The following is a 21,189-nucleotide window of genomic DNA, read 5'->3' as shown; positions in this document are numbered from 1 at the left end:
TGACATACTGGTGACATCATAATGCACAGCCTGGTGGCAGATAAGGAGAGTCAAATAGCTATAAACTTTACACAGGAAGCGGCCAAAGAAAGAGGAAGTGAGTTTCGAGGAATGCGAGGAGAATGTAAGGCTGCGCTTATAGTGCCGGCGACGTCGGGCTGCGGTTGCTGGAAAAATCAAATTGAGATGACTTCCAGCGATCGCGACCAAGCCGTCGCTTCACGCTTACTAAAAGCGCACGCAACGGCGCAATGTATTTGTTTTGACGTGACGTCGCGTCACTGTTGCTGGCACTATAAGCGCAGCCTAAGGCTACGGCCCCACTGCACGCACGCCTGCGAGGCTGGCGGCGTGTTCATCCGAGTTCCCTGGTCTACAGTGAGCTGCAGGGGGAAAGACGGGGGGGGGCGTGACTGAGGAGTGACGGGGGCACGGCCACGATGTCACCCGGCAGGTTCGCCCTCATTGGCTGAACCGCTGGGAGCGTGGCCTAGCGCTCCGTCGCTAGGTCAAATCTCAATTTTCCTGACTCCTGGAAAAACTGTCGGCGCGGCGGCTGCCGTTGCAGCGGGCCCGGCCCCATTGAGAGGCGGTTCTTGTCCCCGCGGGCGCATCAGTAGCCAGTGGGGACCAAGCCTAAGGCTAAGGCCCCGCTCCCTCAGTCAGCGCGCCCGCACTGCAGGCAGGCGGAGCGCTGACAGACACAGACCGCGATATGCGGTCTGTAGGGAGCGGGAGCCGGAGCGGGGGGGGGGGGGGCGTGGTTTGAGCGGAGGGACCCGCTACTCCTCCTTCCTCCTCGGGCTCGGTTTGCAGGACAGGAGGGAGCTGCTGCAGGCTGCTGGAAGGTAAGCAGCTCCCTCCCCCTTCCCCCACAAATGCCCTCCTCACACACGCTGACACTGAGACACAGACGCACGCACGCACGCACACACACACTGCTGGGGATCACCATTTTCTGGCATGCCCTGGCGGCTGACGCGTCACAGTGCGTAGTGAGCCGTGCAGCGAGGGGGGACTGGGACCGGCTCGGAGGATTCCCCTGCTGGTGGGGAACGCTCTCGCGGCCGCCCGCGTTTCCGGACGCAGCGGGTCCCAGTTCTAAGAATGCAGGAGGGGAGAGGCATCAAGAACTGGGGACATCAAAAGGTATTAAAGGAAAGTGATTGGTAGGGGGGGGTGAGAGGAAACTGGGAACGATGAGGTTGATTTCTATGAATTTCCAAGCAATGCCAGTACTTTCAGCTAGTATTTTATAAAATTAATTTACCAGAAAGCAGTAATCCAAAATAATAAATATTTTCAATAACTGTTACATTTCCAGTATGTTTGCCATCTGTTTATTTTTTATAACCTTGTTATTTTTATATTTTGCTCTTGAAGGGACCTACAGCTTTGTCAGCTAAACTTTTTCAACACAAAGTCCATTGTTTATTACTGAATTTAGCCAGCAGGCGGACCAGATAAAGAGTATTGCTAAAAAAACATTGGGACATCCTGACCCTAGACCCCATCCTTGGACCAGGATTGCAGGCAAATCCTACTGTAATTTTCAGGAAAGCGAAAACGATAGCTAATTCTTTGTCGCCTAGCTTGTTCACCTCTCAAACAGGTAACCCAGTACTTTCCTCAAGGGGTTCTTACACTTGTACTCACTGCAAGATATGCAATTTAATGAAACCAACTAAGATCTTTCATTCTACAGTTACCAATAGGGAATATAGGAATCCTCATTGTATAAATTGTATCATCTCTTTTTTGTTATATATTTACTCAACTGTGGATGCGGCAAACAGTATGTGGGCAAACAGTATGTGGGCCGCACCACCAGACGTTTAAAGCTTAGAATAATGGAACACGTGAGGTTTATAAACGAAAAACATTTAAATCATCCTGTCCCCAAACACTGTACCAGTTGTGTAAGGGGAGATGTCGGACATTTTAATGGAATAGAGTGTGTTCCCCCTCTGGCGAGAGGGGGTGATCGTGTGAGGAGGTTGGATCAGAGGGGAGGCCTTTTGGATCTTTACCTTGGGGACTCAGGTCCCACTTGGTCTCAATACTGACTGGGATCTGGGTCATTTCTTGTGATCCTCTGGGCTTCCCCTCTCTCTTTCCAGTAATTTTCTTTTGGACCTCCAACAGTTGACTTGCTGCTACTATTTTATCACTGCTATTAGTATGTTGATACTGAATTTAACATGTGGAATTTGGGGGTTGCTATTTAGACATTTTAAATCTGGAACTCCAATCAAAGCATATAGCATGTATTTAAATGATGCTTTTTTCATCCTCACGAGCTCTAGTCACAATTTCCCCTGGTTCTCAGGACCCTTCCTTTAGTGATGCATGTTTTGAATTTCTCTGCTATGAGTATTGTGTGTCTGCTTATACACCATGTATGGTGTTACTACCCTTTGTCAAAATCGTAACTTAGGTATGAATTTCCTCTATACGATTATTGTTATTATTTGGGGTAATTTATGGTTCTATTAGGCATTGACATTAATGTCCTTTTTGTGAAGTCGCCTTTTATTATTTTCTAAAAGAGCATCATGGGAATCCTAATATATTAATTTTGTAAATATAGTTTAGGTTAGTATTGGCTTTTTGTCCAAGAAAATCTTTTCATATGAATATATGTTCCATTTATAGTTTCGTGTATTTCATATATTTCAATATTTGAACACATGTTGCTCTTTTATTTTTTTTGTATGTTATTGTTTTTAATATGAGTAGCTCCTCCTTAATTATATATTTTTTCTGAAGTGGTATTTTTTGACATGGCAAACTAGGCTAAGAGTATTATGATGGTATATCTGAAATTTAAAATCTAAAATGTAAATGTTATGGTCTCCATCCTCAATCTTACCTAAGGGATGTTATTAACATTTTATATTATATGTCAGAAATGGATAACTTTATTTTGTATCTCATGAATCTCGTTAGTCCTTTTACTTGCTATGTCATTAAGTTTGTTTTTAATGAGGTCATTAGCATAGTTTATAGTACATATATGACACAGCTTTCCTGTGTCGTTTTGTCCACTCTTATCTGAATAAAGTTATAATGATATTGAATGGGTGGACTAAGGGTAATGCGCTCGTGTGGTGCGCGCGCATCCCAAACATAGGCTGGTATTGGCGTCAGCTATGTACACAGTGTGTTCTTGATCCGAGTTATAAATAAAGTTGTAGGATTTAAAAATAGTTTCAGCCTAAACTGAATCGGAGCGTGAGACTCATTGGGTAATAGCGGCTGACGTCATGCCCACGCAAACATTGAAGAATGATCGTTTTTTAACTTTTGTCACACCATGATGAAGCACCTCAGGCGTGAAACGTGTAGTGTATCCCCCACTTCTTTAGGGGTTCATTTTTTTGTATGTCCAATAAAGTCTGCTTTATGAGGTAGCCCCCTCTGGATCTTTATTTCCCTACTTTGGATGGTGCTCTGTTTTTTACCTTTTTGTTCTTGTCAGCTGAAGGGTTAACAGTTTGCCCCCCCTCCCACCCCAACAAATGTGTTGCATCTTGTAATGGCATTTTTAGAACATAAAGGCGGTTGGGGAATCTGTGCTTGTTGGTGTTTGGGACAGTTGGCGCGTGTTGGGTCTATATAAATAGCCGTCTATCTTCCTTTTCAGATAAGTCATGGCATCTTGCAGCACCAGCAGCGACGAGGATCGGAGCCTCAGAGAGTGTGAACATTATGTCCAAAAACATAATATCCAGCAGCTTCTGAAGGACTGCATTGTCCAGCTCTGCACGGCGAGGCCTGACAGACCCATGGCGTTCCTCCGGGAGTATTTTGAAAGGCTGGAGAAGGTACTTACGCTTATTTGACGCAGTTTATTCTAAACGCGCTAGTAACAATGTGGGACACCAAGTGATCGCCGTGAACTCCATGGACTGTCGCTATTAAACAAGGAATCCACCATAGCTAACCTGTATTGTTTGTTACAGGATTGGGGGGGCCTCCAGAGATGAACCGCTCTATTTTCAACTCTGGGGACCTTGGCAGCTACCGAGATACCGATTTGGTGAACTTACCGGTGTTGCTAACTGTGATTTTTGAAGGGGATTTAAATGGCCGTTCAATAGGAAGCCACGACAGATGATGTTGCAGCTTCCTTTTGGTCTGATTTTTGGCAGCCATTTTGTTTCCCCTGATAGAGATTTAAACGCGGTAACTTAACCGGTAAATATCTTGGGAATGGGGGGCAGAGGGGTGTCCCTGAAGCTGATTAAGGGGCGTTTGGCTTTGGAAGTGTCCCCCCCCCCCCCATCCCATCCCCAACCTACCAAAAAAAGAGGATCTGCTCCTTTTTAAAGCCGTTTACTAAAGCACTTTTACTTACAAAACGTGCCTGCAAGTCCCTCTGGCAGTGAAGGAGTTAAAGATATTGTGTACAATTAATTCTTAACAGGCACGGTAGAACCACAACTTGTTAACATCTTTCTTGCCCAAAGCAGTAGCAATAAGGTGCGAAGATGTTGATATATTAGGAGGCAAATGTCTAAATTGGGTTTCATGCATTCAGGAATTGGGTCTCTTGCTCTTTGGTGCTGAAGATGAATATCACATGTGAGCACATTCACATGTCCCACACAGGTCGGCAGCCCTGCCTTCCCCATTATCTCTTAGCATACAGTGCTTCCACTGCTGCCAGGGATTCTGGGAAATGACATGCAAATGAGCACACAGTGTCACCTTTTACTTTAATTCCATTTTGACATGGGTCTCCTATAAGCTTATGCCTGGCGTATTAGACATCTTTTCAGCACAGCCGGGACTAAAGAATCGCGGAGCCAGTAAAACCTCATCACAAAACCGTATACAACGCGTAGTCTCGGTTATTTTATATTGAGCCTTTATTTTGTCTCGGCTACTCTCCCTCTCCTGAATGATTCGGGGGTGAATAAATCTGATTATGTGATCATTCTGCTGGCGGAAACCAGGTGAAACACAATTATCCCGTTCTCCCCATTTTTAAATCTTTTGACGCCTTTTTAACGTGCATCATCTAGTCTGATTTTTCTCATATTTTTTTTTTTTTGACCACTCATTTTCAATGTTTGATTTTCATTACTCGCAACCAGCCGGTGTCTCCGGAAAATAGGTGTAATCCATCAGTCTCAAACCCCCTTTTCTCTCCCGTGCAGGAGGAAGCGAAGCAGTCGTTAAACCAGCAGAAATCGGGTTCACGCTCCGACTCTCGCGAAGATGAGATCTCTCCTCCCCCGCCCATGAATCCGGTGGTCAAGGGTAGGAGACGGCGGGGGGCGATCAGCGCCGAGGTGTACACAGAGGAAGATGCGGCGTCCTACGTCCGAAAGGTAGCGCCAACCCTCCGTCTCCGGGCCGCCTAATGCGTGTATTTAGATTTATTTCAGATTTGTTTCACATTTATTGGAGAGATCTACGAATCAGGGGCGGCCAACTCCAGGCCTCAAAGGCCACCAACAGCGCAGGTTTTCAGGATATCCCTGCTTCAGCACAGGTGTCTCAATCTAAGCCACTGATTGTGGTCCCCGTTGTGCTGAAGCGGGGGCTTATTGTGGTCCCCGTTGTGCTGAAGCGGGGGCTGATTGTGTTCCCCCTTGTGCTGAAGTGGGGGTTCCTGACCTGTTGGTGACCCCTGAGGACTGGAGTTGTCCAGCCCATAGTTTACATAGTGCGGGTGCCTTTTTTAACTGTTTCCAAAAGTCGATTCCGCGCTGTGTGCTGTCTCGTGAAATAAAACTAGGTCATACTCTGTACTCTTCTCTCTGCGCAGATTCTTAAAACTTAGCCACAATAGATTGCTAACGACATTTAAACATACAGTACACTCAATTAGTGACTGAAGCAGATTATTCTCTATTGTTGTATTCTTCTGCTTTTTCTTATGTTAACATTACAATGTGCGCCTCGCTCTCTCCTCTGCCCCCCACGTTTTCTTATGTTAACATTACAATGTGCGCCTCGCTCTCTCCTCTGCCCCCCACGTTTTCTTATGTTAACATTACAATGTGCGCCTCGCTCTCTCCTCTGCCCCCCACGTTACCTTATGTTAACATTACAATGTGCGCCTCGCTCTCTCCTCTGCCCCCACGTTACCTTATGTTAACATTACAATGTGCGCCTCGCTCTCTCCTCTGCCCCCCACGTTTTCTTATGTTAACATTACAATGTGCGCCTCGCTCTCTCCCCTCTGCCCCCCACGTTTTCTTATGTTAACATTACAATGTGCGCCTCGCTCTTTCCCCTCTGCCCCCCACGTTTTCTTATGTTAACATTACAATGTGCACCTCGCTCTCTCCCCTCTGCCCCCCACGTTTTCTTATGTTAACATTACAATGTGCACCTCGCTCTCTCCCCTCTGCCCCCCACGTTTTCTTATGTTAACATTACAATGTGCGCCTCGCTCTCTCCTCTGCCCCCCACGTTTTCTTATGTTAACATTACAATGTGCGCCTCGCTCTCTCCTCTGCCCCCCACGTTTTCTTATGTTAACATTACAATGTGCGCCTCGCTCTCTCCCCTCTGCCCCCCACGTTTTCTTATGTTAACATTACAATGTGCGCCCCGCTCTCTCCTCTGCCCCCCACGTTACCTTATGTTAACATTACAATGTGCGCCTCGCTCTCTCCTCTGCCCCCCACGTTATCTTATGTTAACATTACAATGTGCGCCTCGCTCTCTCCTCTGCCCCCCACGTTTTCTTATGTTAACATTACAATGTGCGCCTCGCTCTCTCCCCTCTGCCCCCCACGTTTTCTTATGTTAACATTACAATGTGCGCCTCGCTCTCTCCCCTCTGCCCCCCACGTTATCTTATGTTAAGATTACAATGTGCGCCTCGCTCTCTCCCCTCTGCCCCCCACGTTTTCTTATGTTAACATTACAATGTGCGCCTCGCTCTCTCCCCTCTGCCCCCCACGTTTTCTTATGTTAACATTACAATGTGCGCCTCGCTCTCTCCTCTGCCCCCCACGTTTTCTTATGTTAACATTACAATGTGCGCCTTGCTCTCTCCCCTCTGCCCCCCACGTTTTCTTATGTTAACATTACAATGTGCGCCTCGCTCTCTCCCCTCTGCCCCCCACGTTATCTTATGTTAACATTACAATGTGCGCCTCGCTCTCTCTCCTCTGCCCCCCACGTTTTCTTATGTTAACATTACAATGTGCGCCTCGCTCTCCCCTCTGCCCCCCACGTTTTCTTATGTTAACATTACAATGTGCGCCTCGCTCTCTCCCATCTGCCCCCACGTTTTCTTATGTTAACATTACAATGTGCACCTCGCTCTCTCTCCTCTGCCCCCCACGTTTTCTTATGTTAACATTACAATGTGCGCCTCGCTCTCTCCCCTCTGCCCCCCACGTTACCTTATGTTAACATTACAATGTGCGCCTCGCTCTCTCCCCTCTGCCCACCACGTTATCTTATGTTAACATTACAATGTGCGCCTCGCTCTCTCCTCTGCCCCCCACGCTTTCTTATGTTAACATTACAATGTGCGCCTCGCTCTCTCCCCTCTGCCCACCACGTTATCTTATGTTAACATTACAATGTGCGCCTCGCTCTCTCCCCTCTGCCCCCCACGTTACCTTATGTTAACATTACAATGTGCGCCTCGCTCTCTCCCCTCTGCCCACCACGTTATCTTATGTTAACATTACAATGTGCGCCTCGCTCTCTCCCCTCTGCCCCCCACGTTATCTTATGTTAACATTACAATGTGCGCCTCGCTCTCTCCCCTCTGCCCCCCACGTTATCTTATGTTAACATTACAATGTGCGCCTCGCTCTCTCCTCTGCCCCCCACGTTTTCTTATGTTAACATTACAATGTGCGCCCCGCTCTCTCCCCTCTGCCCCCCACGTTATCTTATGTTAACATTACAATGTGCGCCTCGCTCTCTCCCATCTGCCCCCACGTTTTCTTATGTTAACATTACAATGTGCGCCTCGCTCTCTCCCCTCTGCCCCCACGTTATCTTATGTTAACATTACAATGTGCGCCTCGCTCTCTCCCCTCTGCCCCCCACGTTATCTTATGTTAACATTACAATGTGCGCCTCGCTCTCTCCCATCTGCCCCCACGTTTTCTTATGTTAACATTACAATGTGCACCTCGCTCTCTCTCCTCTGCCCCCCACGTTTTCTTATGTTAACATTACAATGTGCACCCCGCTCTCTCCCCTCTGCCCCCCACGTTTTCTTATGTTAACATTACAATGTGCACCCCGCTCTCTCCCCTCTGCCCCCCACGTTTTCTTATGTTAACATTACAATGTGCACCTCGCTCTCTCTCCTCTGCCCCCCACGTTTTCTTATGTTAACATTACAATGTGCGCCTCGCTCTCCCCACTGCCCCCTACGTTTTCTTATGTTAACATTACAATGTGCGCCCCGCTCTCTCCTCTGCCCCCCACGTTTTCTTATGTTAACATTACAATGTGCGCCTCGCTCTCTCCTCTGCCCCCCACGTTTTCTTATGTTAACATTACAATGTGCGCCTCGCTCTCTCCTCTGCCCCTCACGTTTTCTTATGTTAACATTACAATGTGCGCCTCGCTCTCTCCCCTCTGCCCCCCACGTTTTCTTATGTTAACATTACAATGTGCGCCTCGCTCTCTCTCCTCTGCCCCCCACGTTTTCTTATGTTAACATTACAATGTGCACCCCGCTCTCTCCCCTCTGCCCCCCACGTTTTCTTATGTTAACATTACAATGTGCACCTCGCTCTCTCTCCTCTGCCCCCACGTTTTCTTATGTTAACATTACAATGTGCGCCTCGCTCTCCCCTCTGCCCCCTACGTTTTCTTATGTTAACATTACAATGTGCGCCCCGCTCTCTCCTCTGCCCCCCACGTTTTCTTATGTTAACATTACAATGTGCGCCTCGCTCTCCCCTCTGCCCCCTACGTTTTCTTATGTTAACATTACAATGTGCGCCTCGCTCTCTCCCCTCTGCCCACCACGTTATCTTATGTTAACATTACAATGTGCGCCTCGCTCTCTCCCCTCTGCCCCCCACGTTATCTTATGTTAACATTACAATGTGCGCCTCGCGCTCTCCCCTCTGCCCCCCACGTTTTCTTATGTTAACATTACAATGTGCGCCTCGCTCTCTCCTCTGCCCCCCACGTTTTCTTATGTTAACATTACAATGTGCGCCTCGCTCTTTCCCCTCTGCCCCCCACGTTTTCTTATGTTAACATTACAATATGCGCCTCGCTCTCTCCCCTCTGCCCCCCACGTTTTCTTATGTTAACATTACAATGTGCGCCTCGCTCTCTCCCCTCTGCCCCCCACGTTTTCTTATGTTAACATTACAATGTGCGCCTCGCTCTCTCCTCTGCCCCCCACGTTTTCTTATGTTAACATTACAATGTGCGCCTCGCTCTCTCCTCTGCCCCCCACGTTTTCTTATGTTAACATTACAATGTGCGCCTCGCTCTCTCCTCTGCCCCTCACGTTTTCTTATGTTAACATTACAATGTGCGCCTCGCTCTCTCCTCTGCCCCCCACGTTTTCTTATGTTAACATTACAATGTACGCCTCGCTCTCTCCCCTCTGCCCCCCACGTTTTCTTATGTTAACATTACAATGTGCGCCTCGCTCTCTCCTCTGCCCCCCACGTTTTCTTATGTTAACATTACAATGTGCGCCTCGCTCTCTCCTCTGCCCCCCACTTTTTCTTATGTTAACATTACAATGTGCGCCTCGCTCTCTCCCCTCTGCCCCCCACGTTTTCTTATGTTAACATTACAATGTGCGCCTGGCTCTCTCCTCTGCCCCCCACGTTTTCTTATGTTAACATTACAATGTGCGCCTCGCTCTCTCCCATCTGCCCCCACGTTTTCTTATGTTAACATTACAATGTGCGCCTCGCTCTCTCTCCTCTGCCCCCACGTTTTCTTATGTTAACATTACAATGTGCGCCTCGCTCTCTCCCATCTGCCCCCACGTTTTCTTATGTTAACATTACACTGTGCGCCTCGCTCTCTCCCCTCTGCCCCCCACGTTTTCTTATGTTAACATTACAATGTGCGCCTCGCTCTTTCCCCTCTGCCCCCCACGTTACCTTATGTTAACATTACAATGTGCGCCTCGCTCTCTCTCCTCTGCCCCCACGTTTTCTTATGTTAACATTACAATGTGCGCCTCGCTCTCTCCTCTGCCCCCCACGTTACCTTATGTTAACATTACAATGTGCGCCCCGCTCTCTCCCATCTGCCCCCACGTTTTCTTATGTTAACATTACAATGTGCGCCTCGCTCTCTCCTCTGCCCCCCACGTTATCTTATGTTAACATTACAATGTGCGCCTCGCTCTCTCTCCTCTGCCCCCCACGTTTTCTTATGTTAACATTACAATGTGCGCCTCGCTCTCTCCCCTCTGCCCCCCACGTTTTCTTATGTTAACATTACAATGTGCGCCTCGCTCTCTCCCCTCGGCCCCCACGTTTTCTTATGTTAACATTACAATGTGCGCCTCGCTCTCTCCCCTCTGCCCCCCACGTTTTCTTATGTTAACATTACAATGTGCGCCTCGCTCTCTCCTCTGCCCCCCACATTTTCTTATGTTAACATTACAATGTGCGCCTCGCTCTCTCCCCTCTGCCCCCCACTTTTTCTTATGTTAACATTACAATGTGCGCCTCGCTCTCCCCTCTGCCCCCCACGTTTTCTTATGTTAACATTACAATGTGCGCCTCGCTCTCTCCTCTGCCCCCCACGTTATCTTATGTTAACATTACAATGTGCGCCTCGCTCTCTCCCCTCTCTGCCCCCTACGTTTTCTTATGTTAACATTACAATGTGCGCCTCGCTCTCTCTCCCCTCTGCCCCCCACGTTTTCTTATGTTAACATTACAATGTGCGCCTCGCTCTCTCCTCTGCCCCCCACGTTATCTTATGTTAACATTACAATGTGCGCCTCGCTCTCTCCCCTCTGCCCCCCACGTTATCTTATGTTAACATTACAATGTGCGCCTCGCTCTCTCCTCTGCCCCCACGTTTTCTTATGTTAACATTACAATGTGCGCCTCGCTCTCTCTCCTCTGCCCCCACGTTTTCTTATGTTAACATTACAATGTGCGCCTCGCTCTCTCCCCTCTGCCCCCCATGTTACCTTATGTTAACATTACAATGTGCGCCTCGCTCTCTCCCATCTGCCCCCACGTTTTCTTATGTTAACATTACAATGTGCGCCTCGCTCTCTCCCCTCTCTGCCCCCCACGTTTTCTTATGTTAACATTACAATGTGCGCCTCGCTCTCTCCTCTGCCCCCCACGTTTTCTTATGTTAACATTACAATGTGCGCCTCGCTCTCTCCTCTGCCCCCCACGTTTTCTTATGTTAACATTACAATGTGCGCCTCGCTCTCTCCTCTGCCCCCCACGTTTTCTTATGTTAACATTACAATGTGCGCCTCGCTCTCTCCCCTCTGCCCCCCACGTTATCTTATGTTAACATTACAATGTGCGCCTCGCTCTCTCTCCTCTGCCCCCCACGTTTTCTTATGTTAACATTACAATGTGCGCCCCGCTCTCTCCCCTCTCTGCCCCCTACGTTTTCTTATGTTAACATTACAATGTGCGCCTCGCTCTCTCCCCTCTGCCCCCCACGTTATCTTATGTTAACATTACAATGTGCACCCCGCTCTCTCCCCTCTCTGCCCCCTACGTTTTCTTATGTTAACATTACAATGTGCGCCTCGCTCTCTCCCCTCTGCCCACCACGTTTTCTTATGTTAACATTACAATGTGCGCCTCGCTCTCCCCTCTGCCCCCCACGTTATCTTATGTTAACATTACAATGTGCGCCTCGCTCTCTCCTCTGCCCCCCACGTTTTCTTATGTTAACATTACAATGTGCGCCTCGCTCTCTCCCCTCTGCCCCCCACGTTTTCTTATGTTAACATTACAATGTGCGCCTCGCTCTCTCTCCTCTGCCCCCCACGTTTTCTTATGTTAACATTACAATGTGCGCCCCGCTCTCTCCCCTCTCTGCCCCCTACGTTTTCTTATGTTAACATTACAATGTGCGCCTCGCTCTCTCTCCTCTGGCTCCCACGTTTTCTTATGTTAACATTACAATGTGCGCCTCGCTCTCTCCTCTGCCCCCCACGTTTTCTTATGTTAACATTACAATGTGCGCCTCGCTCTCTCTCCTCTGCCCCCCACGTTTTCTTATGTTAACATTACAATGTGCGCCTCGCTCTCTCCCCTCTGCTCCCCACGTTTTCTTATGTTAACATTACAATGTGCGCCTCGCTCTCTCCCCTCTGCCCACCACGTTATCTTATGTTAACATTACAATGTGCGCCTCGCTCTCTCCCCTCTGCCCCCCACGTTATCTTATGTTAACATTACAATGTGCGCCTCGCTCTCTCCCCTCTGCCCCCCACGTTTTCTTATGTTAACATTACAATGTGCGCCTCGCTCTCTCCTCTGCCCCCCACGTTTTCTTATGTTAACATTACAATGTGCGCCTCGCTCTTTCCCCTCTGCCCCCCACGTTTTCTTATGTTAACATTACAATATGCGCCTCGCTCTCTCCCCTCTGCCCCCCACGTTTTCTTATGTTAACATTACAATGTGCGCCTCGCTCTCTCCCCTCTGCCCCCCACGTTTTCTTATGTTAACATTACAATGTGCGCCTCGCTCTCTCCTCTGCCCCCCACGTTTTCTTATGTTAACATTACAATCTGCGCCTCGCTCTCTCCTCTGCCCCCCACGTTACCTTATGTTAACATTACAATGTGCGCCTCGCTCTCTCCCCTCTGCCCCCCACGTTATCTTATGTTAAGATTACAATGTGCGCCTCGCTCTCTCCTCTGCCCCCCACGTTTTCTTATGTTAACATTACAATGTGTGCCTCGCTCTCTCCCCTCTGCCCCCCACGTTTTCTTATGTTAACATTACAATGTACGCCTCGCTCTCTCCCCTCTGCCCCCCACGTTTTCTTATGTTAACATTACAATGTGCGCCTCGCTCTCTCCTCTGCCCCCCACGTTTTCTTATGTTAACATTACAATGTGCGCCTCGCTCTCTCCTCTGCCCCCCACTTTTTCTTATGTTAACATTACAATGTGCGCCTCGCTCTCTCCCCTCTACCCCCCACGTTTTCTTATGTTAACATTACAATGTGCGCCTGGCTCTCTCCTCTGCCCCCCACGTTTTCTTATGTTAACATTACAATGTGCGCCTCGCTCTCTCCCATCTGCCCCCACGTTTTCTTATGTTAACATTACAATGTGCGCCTCGCTCTCTCCCATCTGCCCCCACGTTTTCTTATGTTAACATTACAATGTGCGCCTCGCTCTCTCCCCTCTGCCCCCCACGTTTTCTTATGTTAACATTACAATGTGCGCCTCGCTCTTTCCCCTCTGCCCCCCACGTTACCTTATGTTAACATTACAATGTGCGCCTCGCTCTCTCTCCTCTGTCCCCACGTTTTCTTATGTTAACATTACAATGTGCGCCTCGCTCTCTCCTCTGCCCCCCACGTTACCTTATGTTAACATTACAATGTGCGCCCCGCTCTCTCCCATCTGCCCCCACGTTTTCTTATGTTAACATTACAATGTGCGCCTCGCTCTCTCCTCTGCCCCCCACGTTATCTTATGTTAACATTACAATGTGCGCCTCGCTCTCTCTCCTCTGCCCCCCACGTTTTCTTATGTTAACATTACAATGTGCGCCTCGCTCTCTCCCCTCTGCCCCCCACGTTTTCTTATGTTAACATTACAATGTGCGCCTCGCTCTCTCCCCTCGGCCCCCACGTTTTCTTATGTTAACATTACAATGTGCGCCTCGCTCTCTCCCCTCTGCCCCCCACGTTTTCTTATGTTAACATTACAATGTGCGCCTCGCTCTCTCCTCTGCCCCCCACGTTTTCTTATGTTAACATTACAATGTGCGCCTCGCTCTCTCCCCTCTGCCCCCCACTTTTTCTTATGTTAACATTACAATGTGCGCCTCGCTCTCTCCTCTGCCCCCCACGTTATCTTATGTTAACATTACAATGTGCGCCTCGCTCTCTCCCCTCTCTGCCCCCTACGTTTTCTTATGTTAACATTACAATGTGCGCCTCGCTCTCTCTCCCCTCTGCCCCCCACGTTTTCTTATGTTAACATTACAATGTGCGCCTCGCTCTCTCCTCTGCCCCCCACGTTATCTTATGTTAACATTACAATGTGCGCCTCGCTCTCTCCCCTCTGCCCCCCACGTTATCTTATGTTAACATTACAATGTGCGCCTCGCTCTCTCCCCTCTGCCCCCCACTTTTTCTTATGTTAACATTACAATGTGCGCCTCGCTCTCTCCTCTGCCCCCCACGTTTTCTTATGTTAACATTACAATGTGCGCCTCGCTCTCTCTCCTCTGCCCCCCACGTTACCTTATGTTAACATTACAATGTGCGCCTCGCTCTCTCCTCTGCCCCCACGTTTTCTTATGTTAACATTACAATGTGCGCCTCGCTCTCTCTCCTCTGCCCCCACGTTTTCTTATGTTAACATTACAATGTGCGCCTCGCTCTCTCCCCTCTGCCCCCCACGTTTTCTTATGTTAACATTACAATGTGCGCCTCGCTCTCTCCCCTCTGCCCCCCACGTTACCTTATGTTAACATTACAATGTGCGCCTCGCTCTCTCCCATCTGCCCCCACGTTTTCTTATGTTAACATTACAATGTGCGCCTCGCTCTCTCCCCTCTCTGCCCCCCACGTTTTCTTATGTTAACATTACAATGTGCGCCTCGCTCTCTCCCCTCTCTGCCCCCCACGTTTTCTTATGTTAACATTACAATGTGCGCCTCGCTCTCTCCTCTGCCCCCCACGTTTTCTTATGTTAACATTACAATGTGCGCCTCGCTCTCTCCTCTGCCCCCCACGTTTTCTTATGTTAACATTACAATGTGCGCCTCGCTCTCTCCTCTGCCCCCCACGTTTTCTTATGTTAACATTACAATGTGCGCCTCGCTCTCTCCCATCTGCCCCCCACGTTATCTTATGTTAACATTACAATGTGCGCCTCGCTCTCTCCCATCTGCCCCCCACGTTATCTTATGTTAACATTACAATGTGCGCCTCGCTCTCTCTCCTCTGCCCCCCACGTTTTCTTATGTTAACATTACAATGTGCACCCCGCTCTCTCCCCTCTCTGCCCCCTACGTTTTCTTATGTTAACATTACAATGTGCGCCTCGCTCTCTCCCCTCTGCCCCCCACGTTTTCTTATGTTAACATTACAATGTGCACCCCGCTCTCTCCCCTCTCTGCCCCCTACGTTTTCTTATGTTAACATTACAATGTGCGCCTCGCTCTCTCCCCTCTGCCCACCACGTTTTCTTATGTTAACATTACAATGTGCGCCTCGCTCTCCCCTCTGCCCCCCACGTTATCTTATGTTAACATTACAATGTGCGCCTCGCTCTCTCCTCTGCCCCCCACGTTTTCTTATGTTAACATTACAATGTGCGCCTCGCTCTCTCCCCTCTGCCCCCCACGTTTTCTTATGTTAACATTACAATGTGCGCCTCGCTCTCTCTCCTCTGCCCCCCACGTTTTCTTATGTTAACATTACAATGTGCGCCCCGCTCTCTCCCCTCTCTGCCCCCTACGTTTTCTTATGTTAACATTACAATGTGCGCCTCGCTCTCTCTCCTCTGGCTCCCACGTTTTCTTATGTTAACATTACAATGTGCGCCTCGCTCTCTCCTCTGCCCCCCACGTTTTCTTATGTTAACATTACAATGTGCGCCTCGCTCTCTCCTCTGCCCCCCACGTTTTCTTATGTTAACATTACAATGTGCGCCTCGCTCTCTCCCCTCTGCCCCCCACGTTATCTTATGTTAACATTACAATGTGCGCCTCGCTTTCTCTCCTCTGCCCCCCACGTTTTCTTATGTTAACATTACAATGTGCGCCTCGCTCTCTCCCCTCTGCTCCCCACGTTTTCTTATGTTAACATTACAATGTGCGCCTCGCTCTCTCCCCTCTCTGCCCCCTACGTTTTCTTATGTTAACATTACAATGTGCGCCTCGCTCTCTCTCCTCTGGCCCCCACGTTTTCTTATGTTAACATTACAATGTGCGCCTCGCTCTCTCTCCTCTGCCCCCCACGTTTTCTTATGTTAACATTACAATGTGCGCCTCGCTCTCTCCCCTCTGCTCCCCACGTTTTCTTATGTTAACATTACAATGTGCGCCTCGCTCTCTCCCCTCTCTGCCCCCTACGTTTTCTTATGTTAACATTACAATGTGCGCCTCGCTCTCTCTCCTCTGGCCCCCACGTTTTCTTATGTTAACATTACAATGTGCGCCTCGCTCTCTCCTCTGCCCCCCACGCTTTCTTATGTTAACATTACAATGTGCGCCTCGCTCTCTCCCCTCTGCCCACCACGTTTTCTTATGTTAACATTACAATGTGCGCCTCGCTCTCCTCTGCCCCCCACGTTATCTTATGTTAACATTACAATGTGCGCCTCGCTCTCTCTCCTCTGCCCCCCACGTTTTCTTATGTTAACATTACAATGTGCGCCCCGCTCTCTCCCCTCTCTGCCCCCTACGTTTTCTTATGTTAACATTACAATGTGCGCCTCGCTCTCTCCCCTCTGCCCCCCACGTTTTCTTATGTTAACATTTCAATGTGCGCCTCGCTCTCTCCCCTCTGCCCCCTACGTTTTCTTATGTTAACATTACAATGTGCGCCTCGCTCTCTCTCCTCTGGCCCCCACGTTTTCTTATGTTAACATTACAATGTGCGCCTCGCTCTCTCCTCTGCCCCCCACGCTTTCTTATGTTAACATTACAATGTGCGCCTCGCTCTCTCCTCTGCCCCCCACGTTTTCTTATGTTAACATTACAATGTGCGCCTCGCTCTCTCTCCTCGGCCCCCCACATTTTCTTATGTTAACATTACAATGTGTGCCTCGCTCTCTCCCCTCTGCCCCCCACGTTTTCTTATGTTAACATTACAATGTGCACCTCGCTCTCTCCTCTCCCCCCCACGTTTTCTTATGTTAATGATCATTGCTTCTTGCATAATGTTATGGGAAAGGGAAATTGCCATAGAGAGCATTCGCTTTGTCTCAAGGACAGTCTTTCACATGTTAACCGAATTCCCCCCCAAGGAGGGGACTAAGGAACCTAAACAAAAATGGGGTGCCTCTGTAACCCCAGCTTGGCCGTTAGTAAGCTTTGCTATGCAGCACGCTGAAGGTCCGAGTAATTGCTATTTAAAGCAGAAAAACCTGTAGCATTGCGCGATTTAAATATTTTTTTTGTTACATCCGGATTGAAACAGTGAGTGTCTGGAGCTGAACTGTTAATTTCTGCTCCGGGACCTCTTGTTTCCGGATATATTTACCTCTGTAGCTGTGCCAGTATCTCTGCAGCCAGGGAACTGTGGGCCTAACGAAATGGCAGTGTTTTAAATGTCCCACGTCACGTGGGCCAGTAGGACGCCGTGAGGTCATCCTGTGTGGTTTCCTATTGGCCCGTGTGACGAGACCTTTAAATTCCTCAGATCCCGGCACCGCTACGGAGGTCTGTATCTCTGGAAGCAGGGGGTTCCCGGAGCTGAAATGAGCGCGGTTCAGCTCCGGAGACCCCCTGCTTCAATCCTCTGAAATAAAAACAAATGATAAATGAGACCTGTATTGCTGCTTTAATATGAATTTCCTCGGTGTGGCTATGAGCTTTCCCTAATTGTCATTTAAAAAAAAAAAAAAAAAAAAAACTTTCTTTACATTACTGTCCCAGTAAATGCACACGGCTACAGCTTGGCCTCATTCTCTAAGTCAGGGGGTGCTCAAGATCTCCCAACAGGTCAGGTTTTCAGGATATCCCAGCTTCAACACAGGTGGCTCAGTCTTTTACTGAGCCTCTGATTGAGCCACCTGTGCAGAAGCAGGGATATCCTGAAAACCTGACCTGTTAGACTGGCCTTGGGGACTGGATTCCACACCCCTGCTCTAAATAACGGAAAGCTTTTATTTATTTTTTTACTTTAAGGTGATCCCTAAAGACTACAAGACCATGGCTGCTTTGGCTAAAGCGATTGAAAAGAACGTTCTCTTTGCTCACCTGGATGATAACGAGAGGAGGTGAGAACTCGCTGACTGCTCCCAGATTCCCTCCTCGAATTCTCTGGTTTCTGAAATGGGTGTATCTGCACACGTCATGTTATCTTCCCAATGTGCATACTGCTTTTCCCAGCTTAAAATGACCTCTTAAAACGTCTTCGGAAGTGAGCGAGGATTACCAGGGTATTCTCAATAATTACATGTGACATAATATAAATAACACACACAAATGATACAACGGGAATAAGCGCTTAAGACATAAAAGTAACATTAGGAGTAGGAGTCCCTGCCCCGAAGAGCTTACAATCTAATTGGTAGGTAGAACGTACAGAGACAGTTGTAGGGCGTTCTGGTAAGTGCGTCTGCAAGGTGTTAGGGTCGATGCATATGAGATACATGGTATCAGTCTCGGAGCTACTCATATGGTACGTTAAAGACGTGTGTTTTTAAGAAAGGTCCTAAAGGTGGATAGAGAGGGTGCTAATCGGATAATGAGGGGTAGGACGTTCCAGAGGTGTAGGGCGGTCCGTGTGAGAGGTTTAAGGTGGGAGAGGACTTTGGGTACAAAACGGGTAGCGAGAAGACATCCTTAAGCAGAACACAAGTCTGAATGGTGTACACTGGTAATAATGCTGGTCACCTGTACTCTTACATGAAATCAAATTTGTTTACATTCTGCTGTCGTTTAGAAAGAAGTCTAACATTCGTGGGGAAGTCATGGTTCTGTGTTAGTCACTTCCAAGTATCTTTTGAGACACCAAAAATCTGTGTTTTTTTTTAAAATCCGAAATACAGGTTTCCTTTGTTTTTAAACAAATGTTAAATTTAGGATATGAGGCAGGGGATCTTTGGAGCAGAACTGTGTACCCCCGGGGGTGTCCGTATCTCCGCAGTCAGTGTTTAAATGTCACCCGTGCCAATCAGAAGCCGTGATGTCATCCCTCGCGGCTTCCTATTGGCCCGTGTGACCAGGACCGTGAAACTTCACAGAGATACCGCCAGCAACTACAGAGGGAAGCAAGGACTTCCTGGAGCTGAAATTAACACAGGTCAGCTCCGGAGACCACCTGCTCCTAACCCTGTACTAAAAAAACAAAACCCCCAATAAAGGAAACTTGTATTGCTGCATTAAAAGGGACTAGATGTGGCTAGTCCCGTATAGGGGGAAAGTAATCTGCCCAACCTCAGGACTCTTTCTCTCCCCCCCCCCCTCCTTTGGTTTTAATATGAACTAATTTAATATCTATGTATGTTTAGTAGCTTTGCTACTCCCTACCCAATTACTTGACAAAGCAATATAGTGTATATTGCCAATTTCTCTGGGAGAGACAGTTAGCCACTTGGGTGCAGGGTGAGTATAGGGGGTGACAGTGTCTCTTGACTATCAATATAACCTAACTGGTGGAATATGCTCCGGGTTAAACATCAGGTGGAAAATTGTGGATATGAGAAACTAAGATTTGCCCCAGGCTTCCATCTGCTTTATCTGAAGGCTTTTTTTCTTGTTCTTTGGTTTCCAGTGACATCTTTGACGCCATGTTCTCCGTCACATACATTACCGGAGAGGCTGTGATACAGCAAGGTGAGAGAGACTGTGTCTCCATGCAGTGTATATGTTACACGGCTCGCGAGCAGGTGTTCGACCAACTCCAGGACCAACAGGTCAGGTGTTTGACTGAGCCACTGATTGAGCAACCTGTGCTGAAGCAGGGATATCCTGAACGCCTAACCTGTTGGTGGCCCTTGAGGATCGGAGTTGGCCACTCTTGGCGTACTCTGTCTGGTCAGTTCTCACAAGTTGTCATTCTGTGCTGCGGGCGTCACCAGGCAGGGAAATGATCGGTGAATCCCTGCAGCTCCGGCTTACATAGATTTAACCCCGTTATGTCCAATCTCTGCCACTGAAAGTGGGGGCAGTGCTATGTTGCCTGACGCGTTTTTGTTGTATTCCTATATAGGCGACGAAGGCGATAATTTCTACGTTGTTGACCAGGGTGAAATGGACGTAAGTTGTGTTTTTTATTTATTTTTATTTTTTTCTAAAGCTATTCGGTATTTCTTTGTTTGTCTGTTAATTTGTATATACTGTATGTACCAAGCTAAACACGTTCAGGTATAAAGCTTCAAAAATGCATCAAAGCGGCAATCCAAGCAGGCGATTTCTCCCCCTTTTTGTTTGTCAATTAAAAAAAATAAAAATATAGAGATAGAGATAGATAGATAGATAGATATATCTCTATCTATATCTATCTATATCTATCTATATCTATCTATCTATATCTATCTATATCTATCTATATATTTCTATTTCTATCTATCTATATATATATTTCTCAAACCGTTGTATGCGTGTCTGTTTGTCCTGTGTCTCCCTGTGTCTAGGGGCAATCGCATTGGACCTTTGGCCCGTCACTCCGCCTCAGGCCAATGAGATGGCTCCCTTGGCCCGCCCGCCCGCCCCCGCACACTTCTCATTGGCCGGTGTGGTCACACACACTCACTCCCACACCGCGTGCTCCTCTCCAAGATGGCCTACCACACGATGTGCAGCAGCCCAGGTAAGACACTACACCCTGCGCCTCACACCCCTCCCGCAGGTGTGCCACCTCACACCTTACACCCTGCGCCTCACACCTTACACCCTGCGCCTCACACCCCTCCTGCCTCACACCTTACACCCTGCGCCTCACACCTTACACCCTGCGCCTCACACCTTACACCCTGCGCCTCACACCTTACACCCTGCGCCTCACACCTTACACCCCGCGCCTTACACCTTACACCCCGCACCTCACACCCCTCCCACAGGCGTGCCGCCTCACACCTTACACCCTGCGCCTCACACCCCTCCTGCCTCACACCTTAAACCCCTGCCGCAGAACACCCCTGCGCATCCCGCCTGAACCGCCCAGGAACAAGCGGCGGAGCAGCTGGCCGGGGGAGTGCACCATTACCTTGCGCCTCAGACCAGGACCACACATGGCGCTTCCTGCCGCCGCCTGCACGCGCCTCCATTGGCCGGACGACCCATCGGGAGACCAAGCGGCCGGCGGGGGGGGGGGGGAGGCAGCCGAGTCTTCGCGGAACAGGGGGGGGGGGTTTGG

The 21,189-nt window shown here is 48.6% G+C and overlaps 1 protein-coding gene across 2 annotated transcripts in view; it reads left to right on the top strand.

Moving 5' to 3' along the window:
- Nucleotides 1-21,189, top strand: part of PRKAR1A (protein kinase cAMP-dependent type I regulatory subunit alpha) — a 44,777-nt gene that overhangs the window by 11,233 nt on the left and 12,355 nt on the right. The window contains exons 2-7 of one of the 2 annotated variants that reach the window (XM_075584761.1): nt 1,384-1,612; nt 3,647-3,827; nt 5,166-5,339; nt 18,015-18,106; nt 19,606-19,667; nt 20,044-20,090. In XM_075584761.1, the coding sequence (XP_075440876.1) occupies nt 3,654-3,827; nt 5,166-5,339; nt 18,015-18,106; nt 19,606-19,667; nt 20,044-20,090 (549 nt within the window). In that variant the 5' untranslated portion in view covers nt 1,384-1,612; nt 3,647-3,653. The remainder of the gene's footprint in view (nt 1-1,383; nt 1,613-3,646; nt 3,828-5,165; nt 5,340-18,014; nt 18,107-19,605; nt 19,668-20,043; nt 20,091-21,189) is intronic. The other variant, XM_075584760.1, reaches the window with a different exon arrangement.

The sequence above is a fragment of the Ascaphus truei genome, unplaced genomic scaffold (assembly GCF_040206685.1).
Source record: "Ascaphus truei isolate aAscTru1 unplaced genomic scaffold, aAscTru1.hap1 HAP1_SCAFFOLD_737, whole genome shotgun sequence".
In the NCBI taxonomy this organism is placed as follows: Eukaryota; Metazoa; Chordata; class Amphibia; order Anura; family Ascaphidae; genus Ascaphus; species Ascaphus truei.
Note: the sequence above shows the minus strand (reverse complement) of the source record. Positions and strands in the feature narration are given on the sequence as shown.